Source organism: Pygoscelis adeliae, unplaced genomic scaffold (assembly GCF_000699105.1).
Source record: "Pygoscelis adeliae isolate BGI_AS28 unplaced genomic scaffold, ASM69910v1 Scaffold149, whole genome shotgun sequence".
In the NCBI taxonomy this organism is placed as follows: domain Eukaryota; kingdom Metazoa; phylum Chordata; class Aves; order Sphenisciformes; family Spheniscidae; genus Pygoscelis; species Pygoscelis adeliae.
Genome location: NW_008825494.1, coordinates 284,318 through 294,889, shown reverse-complemented (window position 1 = coordinate 294,889; position 10,572 = coordinate 284,318). Strand labels below are relative to the sequence as shown.

At 40.8% G+C, this 10,572-nt stretch overlaps 1 protein-coding gene across 1 annotated transcript in view; it reads right to left on the bottom strand.

The window, feature by feature from the left end:
• Window positions 1–6,982: 6,982 nt before the first annotated feature.
• Window positions 6,983–10,572, bottom strand: part of LOC103923046 (arylsulfatase D-like) — a 19,686-nt gene continuing 16,096 nt past the window's right edge. Inside the window, exon 10 of the mRNA XM_009331293.1 lies at window positions 6,983–7,389. Within this exon, the coding sequence (XP_009329568.1) occupies window positions 6,983–7,389 (407 nt within the window). The remainder of the gene's footprint in view (window positions 7,390–10,572) is intronic.

The following is a 10,572-nucleotide window of genomic DNA, read 5'->3' as shown; positions in this document are numbered from 1 at the left end:
GGTTTTAAAGTAGGCATATGAATGTAGTAAAAGGAGCTGCCATGGAATACATTTGAAAGTGCTAATATGTAAAATGGTACTGTGTGTGGATTATACAATGTTTTGCAAAGAAATGTAGTACATTAATGTCATGGAAATAAAATAGAAATGGAAAGGACATATGAAGTCATGTGCTTATCAGATGATGCAGAGTTACAGGTTGTTATATGTTGTGCCAGGGAGTATTATTTGCGACTGACTAGTTGCTTCAATATGTTTTTTAATTTTATTTAATTGCTTTTGAGAGATTAGCACTACCTGCTGAGCAGAATTAAAAGGTGTGAGTTACAATTATTTCTGCAGACATAAATATTTATAAGCTGTAGGATCTCTTGAATTAGCACAACAGTAGTTGGTTTGTTGTGTTTCATGGAGAAGTACAGCTGTGGTTGAAAACCCTGCCTGAGTTTTTGTGTACTGTCTTCACACAAAAAATGTTGCACTAGTTACAAGTAATACCGTGTCGCAGGGGATTCTAGCACAGTACTGTTGTCACCAGAGTGTGAGAAGGGAGAGTCTTCTGAGTGAATCCAGAATTTGCAAGTGCTGCATTTTGGGCAGCATTCTTTGCTCTTACAGACATCATTCTGAAATCTTGGGACCACAAGCAGGTCTTGGGGGGTGTTACAGGCAGCGTGTTGCCATGAACCACAGGGTTGAGGTTTGCTGAGTTAAAACATGACTTGGAAAAAAAGCTCAGTAAGCTTCACCTAGAATTTCTTCCACGCTGAAGTGTGTGTGGGTGTATATATATATAAAAAAAACCTGGGGGGGTATACCACATGTATAGGTATGTTTTTAGGGTAAAGAAAATTGAGAAATGCAGGCTTTTTGGCAGCACCATTCCTCCCTAAACAAGATGTATTTTCACATTGGCAATTTGGAAGGCAGTGTAGAGTAATAACTTCAATGAAATGTAAAGGGGAAAAAAATGGCATGGTAAAATGAGAACCACCAAAGATCTTTTACCAGCTGGTCTGTGCATGTGTGTGACTGAGAGTTTTGTCAGTATTGTTTAAGTCCTAGTGACCTGAGAAGCAGCTGTAAGGATTTTGGAAGGCCAGACTCTGCCCTATTGCTGTGTGGCAGACTCTGTATTTAAAGAGGACGGCTTGTTATTAATACAAAACATGCTGATTCTTCTTCTTCTGTCACGTGCTCAGAGATATCCACAGCTAGACTTAGAGGGTAGTTTTACTTGCCGTACAACAATTTTATTGGGTGCTCTTCATGTATAAACAGGAGATAGTGTGGGTGTGCCACAAGGAAAATTCTTGAAAATCTTAGACATGTGGGCTAATGCATTTTCCTAGCCTACAGGAAAAGGAGATTGTTGTTCTTGAAATATCACTTTACTTACTGTCTGGTGTCTTGTGAGGGCCTTTCCAATTGGGTTGTTCTTGGGAAAGAAGAAGTTTTCTTTGTCTCTCTAGTTCAGTCAGCTCACATCAGTTGTTTTGTAAGCCTGATATTTGAAAAAATGCTTAGGTTTTTTTACCTTGATTTTTCTGCCCATGAATGGGAGGCTGGGTTAGTAGCAGGTGGCTTGATACGTTTGCATGCTGTCTACTTGTTCAACAGAAACAAGTCTGAAGCATGCCTATTTATTCCGGAATGGGCCTGATTCTGTTGTTTCGCTAATCTAAACTGGTTTGATTCATATGACTTTGAAAATAACATGAGATGGGCCGGCTTTCTTAATTCACATCTCTAATATTTTTATCTTTGTGTAAAGGTATTTAGGTCAGTCTATGGTAAAAATGTTTTATATATTTGATTGCTTTTTTCCCCCAGTTTTCTCTTCATTATTTTGGGATTTTATTTCTGTGGTGTTTGGTTTTGTTTTTTTTTTAAATCAGACCTATAAATGAGGTTAAGTGCATAGCAGTCAATTCTTAAATAGCCTGCAAAAATATACGTCAGTTAATACTAGTCATTGAAATAGTCTGAATTTTCAGTATATTGGTTGCAAAATGCTTCAGCTGAAATTCCGTTCATCCTAAGTTGGCTGGCTCATAAATAATAGTTTCTTTGGTGCTGACGGTTAAAAGGGGTGACACTCAAGCAATGCGTTGCATCCTGGTATAAACTTTCAACTTGTAATAACAGCATACCATAATTATAGCAAAGGTAGTTAAAAAAATACAGTGATATATAATTTGACTCTAAACATTATAAAAATTGTTAGGAGACTGATAATGATATACTGTGAATAAAGGAAAAAAAGATAGTTGCAAGCATTTTTCCTGATTTTTACTTTGACTGTTGTCAGAACCCTTTCAACTTCAACAAACTGGAGGGGAAAAAAAAATCACAGCCTCTGACTTGTGATTATTTTAATACTTTTCCCCCTTCAGGATGGCATGACGTTAACTGCCTTGGAAAAGTGTTTGTTGTCTTTTATGGTACCTTACAGGGTTGTGAACCATGATAAATATAGGTGATTTTCCTTTAGGTGTGTAATACCAGAAGCAGGTGATTTGTTTTATTTTTGAGAACTGTGACTTTCAAAGCCTTCTCATAGTATTAAATACTTGGAACAAAACTTATTGCATGTGATGGGTGGGTACCTGTTTTATGTTTTGTTTAGTTTAAAGACTTACTTTTTTTAAACCTCCTTAAATTCTTTGTGTTTCCAAACCTTTCATTTACAGCTTTTAGACAAATGGCAGAACAGAAGCCAGGGTTGTTTCAAACCTGTAACATCCCCATTTATCTCAGAAATGTGGGGTTGGGTTGTTGTTTTAAATATTGTTTTTCTTGCTTTCAAAAAATCTTAGTAATGCAGTAGTACGGTAATTCAAAGAGAAACTAGGTTTTTAATAAATTTGATGTTTACAGAGTTGTTTAGATGTAACATTACAATCAAAACATTCTACAAAAATCCTCCAATATTTTATTCACTCTGTGTGTGTGTGTATTTTAACTTAGAGCCTGGCGGTGAGCAAAAGTTTTTTGATATTACTCCTTCTTTTTGGTCATTTATGTAAATGCTTCTCAGATATACTCAGAGTCCCCAGGCATTTCAAGCTGGATAAACTTTGAGCACAAATTGCTTTTCTCAGTTTATCTGTTACACGATTATTTTGCATCCTCAAATGATGGGATCTTGTGATCCATGTGCTGGCATTCCCTTGGGTCCCAGCAGAGCGCAAAGCGACTGACGTGTCTGATATTTAAACACGGTGAAGTGAGGTCTCTTAGAAGCTTATTGTCTCACTCCTGTGAGACTCTACAATTACTTTGTTGAGTCAGTCTAATGCAGCGATTCCAAATGTCATTTAATAATGATCAAACTATTTAGATGGAAGTCAGCTTTGTACAACATGAATGTCAAACATTTACACAGTTCAGCCACAGCTCTTCCAGTAAAAACAAACTTCATTTGTTGCAGAGTAATACTTCCCTCTCTATGGTGTCTATATTTAACCATGTGTAGGCACATTCTCCAATGGTTAACACCGGCTTGGAGATTTGCCATTTGTCTCGGGTTTTCCCAACAGGCCATTTTATGCCGTGCTTGCTCCCTTCTATGAAGGGAGAGAACATGAGAAAAGACGGGAGAAAGCATATTAATTTAGCTTTTATTCCTATAGTCATATATTTTGCAAAAGATCTTTATAGATGATTTTTCAAGCAAACCTAGGTAACTGACGTAAGAGTTTATTTCTGTCGGTATTACTCAATTGCAAATAGTTTTTGTAACAGCTTTTTACCTGTTGATGCATTTTATGTGGAAGTGTGCACCGGGACAACTCCTAAGTGCGATGTTGGGTTCACCTGCTTTATGGGGAATATACATTTCCCAGAGATCAGAACAACAGCTCGTGCAGAGCTTGCATGCTCTGGCTAGAGTGTATACAGACGAAGAGATCAGCAACCACTCCATGGCTAGGATCTGCAGGAAACAGGTAAAATAATTTACCTCCTTTCCCTGCTTACCACTGTCTCCTCAAAATTTGCATCTTTTAAGATACGTTTAGCTTTAGACAGTGAAAGGAATTCAAGACTGAAAATAGTCTGCTTAGGGCATCCTTTCTCTCCCTCCCCAATGTGGTTGGTTTTTTTTTTGTTGTTGTTTTTTTAAGTGACATAGTACATCCTATTCAGTGACTTCCTATTACTTTGTTCTCCTTGTCATCTACAGATTACCTCTGCGTGCACTGTCTGCCCTCTTCCTCCCTCTCTGTGTGGGGAGAGCCCATTTCCCTGTGCCTGGCTGAGGTCACTGGCAGTTAACTTGACAAAAGCCAGTTACTCCATGCTGCCAGGCCTGTTTCCTCCCCCTCTTGCCCAAAAGCCCCTCTGGCTTTCCACAGATGCCAGCCAAGAAGAAATTATCTGTGTTTGGATGTCAGGAAGGCAGCAAATAAATTCATGCGAGTCCTTAGCGTCTGACTCTGTATGGCAGTTTAACAAATTTACCTTTCAGAGGAGTGAGGTGTTGCACAAACGTTCAGTGTTTACTTTTAGACGGGGTGATTTTTTTTCCGGTGAGGTGAAGGGCAGGCTTGCATGATGGACGTGGTATAAGCCAATCCAAATGCACTCTGCGTGTGTTTCTAGCTCCTAGCCTGGCTTTAAACTTGCGTTGAAAGTGTTCACACTATGCTTCAAGACGGAGTTCAGGGGTTTTGCTGAGGTACTGGGCTTCCCAGTCTATCAACAGGAGCTTGGACCTATGCTTACGTGCTGCGTGGGTGCTTGAACACCTTCCCATACCCTGGTAAACGCTCTAATCGTGGCCTCATCTGTGACTGGGCATGTTCTTGTGTGTAGACGGGGTAGGGGGGTGGGGACGGCACTGAGGTGAACTGAGAAAAAGCGTATCCTCATGCTTAACTGACGATGTCGATGTTACTGAACTGACTGGCTTGACTCTAGAGAACAGCTTTGGCTTTGTTCCCCACTGAGCAATAAGATTTCTCTTCCATCTCTGAATCGGCCATACTGCCTTTAAAATGCATGGTCTTTTATGCTTTTTTATTTCTGCATGAATCCAGCGAAATGCAGCCGCTCTGGTTTCAATCCCTGTCAGCCACAGAAAAATGTCAAATCGTCTGACAAGTTCTTAGCAATGCTGACGTGGATTTAAATGCTATCGAAGCAATAAGAACAAATGTATTTTTTTTTTCATACTCTGTCAAGTCGGGCATTGATGTGTCCTATCAGTTCATTGTCAGATTAGCCCTTTGATTTATGTGGAATACTTTCCACATAACTTGCTTGGTGGCCTTTTAGAGGAAAGGTAAAAAAGAAAATAACCTTAAGAAATGCCCAGTCAGCTTTTTGGAGACCGATGTTTAGTGCTGCATCATGGTCACAACCTGTGCTGTTCAGAGCAAAATAACATAGCGACTTATCACACCGGTGACATGCCAGATTGGGCGTGTAAGTTGGGAGCTTGTCTGAAAACACTGCAAAAGGCACATAGTCCAGGTGTACACACTCTTTTGTCCTGAGGCTGGTGAAGGGGCTGGGACCTGCTGTTGCAGCTCAAGAGCCGAGAGAGCAGCGCACTGCTCTGGGATGATCAGCTGCCATGGGCCGCCTTATCTCCTCCCGTTTCTAAAAGGCAAAAAATGACACAGGGACCACCTTGGTGCTGAACAGAGCTGCACTGGCGTGGTTCTGCAAGGCAGCTAGCTTTAAAGAAACAAGTCACCTGAAGCACCTGCTGTGCTGCTCTTACCGTCCCTTGTTACTTTTAAAATCTTGGTGACCTTTAGCTGTGTGGTAGGAGTGAATATACAATGTCCAGGAAGGCTTAGAAGTTTGAATCTGAGTCTCTGGCAGACAATCTGCTTTTTCTGAAGCAGAAAATACAGGAACCTCCACTTAAAAATCGGATTTGACACAAAAACCCTGCAAGAGCATGGTTAGGATTATATATTGAGAGATGAATTTATTTAACCTGAGAGCAGCAAGAGAGGATTAGATAATTTAATTCCCTCCCTTTCCCTAATGACGGTGCAGAGCGCTGACGCTTGTTTGGCTTGGAGAAGATGACCTGTACACTGAAGTGATTAGTGTGTGCAGTGGATTTTTTTAACACCTCTTACTGAAAACAAAGTGCTCTCTCTCAAAAGAAAGCACATTTTTCATGGGGCATAATAGCACTCTTACGAAATCAGGAGCATTATCACTGAAGTGGGACATGCAGCTTATGAATTGGTCTCTCAGATCGTGAAATTTAGGACCTATCTTGTCAAGGCAGCTGGGTGATGATTTTCAATGCTCTCGTGAGTAAGATCATTTAACAACGTGGAAAATGTATGTCAGTAGGAATTGCTGTGGTTTAGCGTTTCAGAATAGCTAGATACTTCACTGCTGAACTTGAGATGATAACGTTAGCTACCTAATTTTTAAAACATACTTGTCAGTTCAGTTTTTACTGGGAATTCTTGCATGATAGATAAATGAATGTACAGATGAGGCAAAAAATTGCTGTAAATTAGTAGGTGTTTATTTCTTAGAGGCCAATGTGTTTTGGTATGTTTCCAAATTAAATGTGCAATTGTGCTTTTAAACACAGGACAGTTTTTTCATTAAAAAGATAAGGCCTGAATAGAGATCCCCTCTTGGGCTCAGTCCTGTTGCCTTAACAAGCGTATTATCTGTACAAACAGCTGCAGTCAAAGTTTGCTCTCTTCTCATTCATAATTTATTTGAATTGAAAATCAGTAAAGAGAGAAATTTTGTTTCATTTATTTGGGTATTTGATCCAGAATTATGCACTTGAGGGATAGACTATACAGGTGACCCACAGGTGGAATATGTTTGGAGCATTTTCTTTTTTTTTTTTTTAAACTACAGGCTTATTGAATTTCTGTGGGTAAGAGAAAAGGTTGAATAAAAAACATCAATAATGTCCCTTTCAGTTATTCCAGTGTAATTTGACCCTTATCTCTGTATGACTGTAGTCATGTGAATGTGAAAACTATTACGATTTTTTTAAGCTAAGTGTACTTTGATTTTGGTATTGAAGTATGCCATCTGCTTTGTTGTCTTCATCACACCAACAGAAAGGGAATGTGCCACAGCATGGCTGCAGCCACGGCTTCCATACATTATTGTGAGGAGACAGCTGTTGTGGGACTGGAGTCAGTGTCTTGCGATGTTCTTCTACAGCTTTTCCTATTCTCCTCATTACAGTGTCAGACAAGGGCTCAGTGTCAGCTGATAGAGGATTTGACTCAGAAGGATCTTGCGAGAGATCAAACAGGAGCGGAGGGTTGTGATGGGTTACACCATCCCCGAAACATGGGCAAATTCCTCTTCCAAAACAGGCCCCAGAGGCTTCTGGTTGGAATACTGGAGTAGCATAATGAGCTTTCCAGATGGTGCCACCTGTCACAGAAGAAGCACATTTGAACAGCTTAATTGCGTTAGGAGTCGGGGAGGTCCCTGGAAGATTGGTTCACATTTTAAGTGACCTGCTTTGTCGTTCCTAGGGCAAGCTTATGTCGTGGTTGTCACATACGGGGAAAGGCTCTTTTGGGAGCTGGCAGGGATTCAGAATGGTTGTCGTGGCTCACGGGCACACCTGGGCTCTGGGTACGTGCAGGGCCATATACACTATGTAGATGGTTAGGTCTAATATTTTGGGTGCAGAGGGAGTATCTGCTGCTTTCATGCGTCCCTCTAAATGTCTACATGCCTCTTGTGGGGAAAAATGGAGAATGTAGCCCCCGATTTCTGGGTGCAGGTACTGGTAGGTGGTTCTCCTGTTGGCTCTACTTCTGAGCCAAGAAGAGCACCTGGGCAGAAACTGATCACAGCTCGTTTCCGTGCTCACTTTCTAGCACACTTTCAAATAGAGTGGTAATTGCAGGCCATGAAGACAGTAAAATATGGAGTCTAGTTTTTAAGTTAACATGATGAAGGCAACTAGTTTGCAGCTTTGGAGCTTGTGCTTTATCAAGCACTTGTACTGACCGCTGGATAAGTGCAGGTCTGTAACTTGTAATGAAGAAATGACAAATGACTAGGACTAAATCTGAATGCGGTTCAAGAGGTGATTTTTCCTTCTTTCTCCCTCCTCCTTTTTCCCCTTTTCCTCACCCTGCGTTTAGAAAGCACTGCACTGAACTCGGAGGCAAGGATGTGCCCAACAGGAAGACAGCAATTAGATACTGTGTCTGAAAAAGGGAGAGGAGAAGAAAGGGGACATTCAACATTTGGAGCCACTTCTGTAATGCATTGAGGTGACAAGGGCATTGTCCCTACATGGCACTTTCTTTTTGGTTCAATGGAATCAGCTGAACTTTCCTTCCTTCTATTGTCCATGGAGCTCTTCTTCATGACTGGGAGTCTGCAGCTTTATTCTTCTGTCTCTGTCGTGTCACTACTGCTAGAACATACTTAGCTAATAAATAAAATTTTAAAACTTCTTAAAAGGTGAGGGGTAACAAATAACAGATATATTAAGGCTCAGATAATCTTTTAGCTTAAAATCCCCAGTTGCTGGCTGGCTATCTTATCTATTTCCACCCCACGGTTTCCACGTCCTGCTAAGGTACACTTCTGCACTTCTGTGGAGGGATGATGTCTCAGTGGCTCTCAAATGTTTTGGCATAATACATTTAGAAATGTTACAGATTTTAGATATTTCAATTTCTGAAATTGTGAGAGAAAGGATGCAGAAGGTGGATTTCTTAAAGGAAACGGGCTTACTTCCTGATGGCTTACTAAGGACAGGTATTCCTTATCCTTAGCTCTGTTTGGGTGTGTGCTTTGTTGCTGGCTGGGATGTGTTCCACGTCCCTCTACTTTTCCCTGTCTTGTGACAAAATTGCAAGCATCATCTGTCATATCAGGGTTCCCCGAGCATGAGATTTGGGTCTGTTGGGATTTTAATGTCTGTTGGTCAGGTAGCGTAGATAGTTGTTAGAAGGAGTGAAGTACTCTCATGGCCATATGCATTTTTCTGATTAGCTGGCTCTACTCAGAGTGCTATTGTGATTTTGCTAAAATTACCATTTAATAGGTAAATATGAGATGGACAGGTAGACTTACCTAGCTATAGGTAGGAATTTATGCGATCAATGTTCAGAAAAATCAAAGTAGTCACTGTTTTCCATAAATAGTTGAGCTGAACTCCCCCTAACTTATAAACTATAGGGCGGTTCAGAGAAGTGAGTGTAGAGTGAGGAGAATTGTTCTGATTCTCCAAAATTTTAACATCCACTTTCCACAGCTGCAAATAATTACTGGAGTTGCAGAGTGGGAGAGCGCCAGGTCCTTTTTAGTTCATTTGGAAGGATACAGTGAGGCTGATTGTAATTAACCTGTCTTGGTGAGCTGAGTAGACAGCTGGGTTACAGAGGGATCAAAAAAAAAAAAAAAAGGTGGTAGAAATCAGTGCTGATGGAAGCAGCAGGGGTTTCAGTCATCTCCAAGAGGCAAAGAGGGATATGCAATTTGCTACTGAAGTAGCGCTGACAGAGTTTGAAGGATACGTGTGAATTTTAGGGCAACATGTTAATATGGCCAAGGGAAAGAAAACCACCTTCTTCAATCCAAGCATCTCTCAAACCCATCTGGTAACAATCAATCAGTTTAACGAGCAGAAAGAAATGGACTGTCACTAATAAGCCTTATTGTGTTGTGCTAGAGGAAAGGACTCTTTAACATATAGACAAAGGATTCTTCTGGCTTCAGTGAAGGGCTTAATTGATGGGTCCTGCCTGGGTGACATCATGCACAATGGCTTCATATCTAGCCTGCCCAACAGATAGAAGTAAACAGACAACAAATATGTAATATGAACGTGATATACTTGTAAATGAGCTAAAACAGACTCTAAAAAGTCTGTTAGCCCAGTCAGAAGTAATGGCAGTTGGAGCAAAGACTCAATTTCTGGCTTGGCTGAAACGTGAGCCCCACGGTAATATTTGATTAGCCAGTCTTTCATATGCAGAACATCGCATTGTTTTCAACACCCTTGCCATAAGCAGTTGTGGCTCAATGGGGAAAAGTTGCAGAAGGGCATGCATACGAGATCTAGCTGTGCGTGTGGCTTCATAGGAACACAAAATACACCTTGCATCTGCGTATTGTGTCTGTGTTTATGTTACAGGTAGTGTGGCCTGTTAGAAACCGATCTGTAGAGCAGAAGAGTTATTGATGGCTTGACATCCATGCTGTGTTTGGCTGGGGGTGTTTTACTGGGAGCTAACTCTTGTCTGGTCCTATCTACACAACATCTTTTAGTGATTAGAGCATATTGGGTATGGTCCTGGAGCCTGTTTTACAGTTTAGTTTTATCTAAACTAAAGTCATGATCACCAAGCCCATTCCACAGTGCAACCCAAAGCACAATGAGTGGGTATGTTCAAGAGGGGTTTGCTTCAAAAGCACGCTTCTGATCTGAACTAAAATTGTAACGTAGACACACCTTACATAGCCTAGGAGAACACGAGGTGAAAGCTAGGTGAGGACAACAGCAGTTCTTTAACCTGAAAAGCAATTCTTCAAATGCATCCCTTGATGGAGTATGTATTTAGCCTTTCACTAGGGAAGTGCGGTATG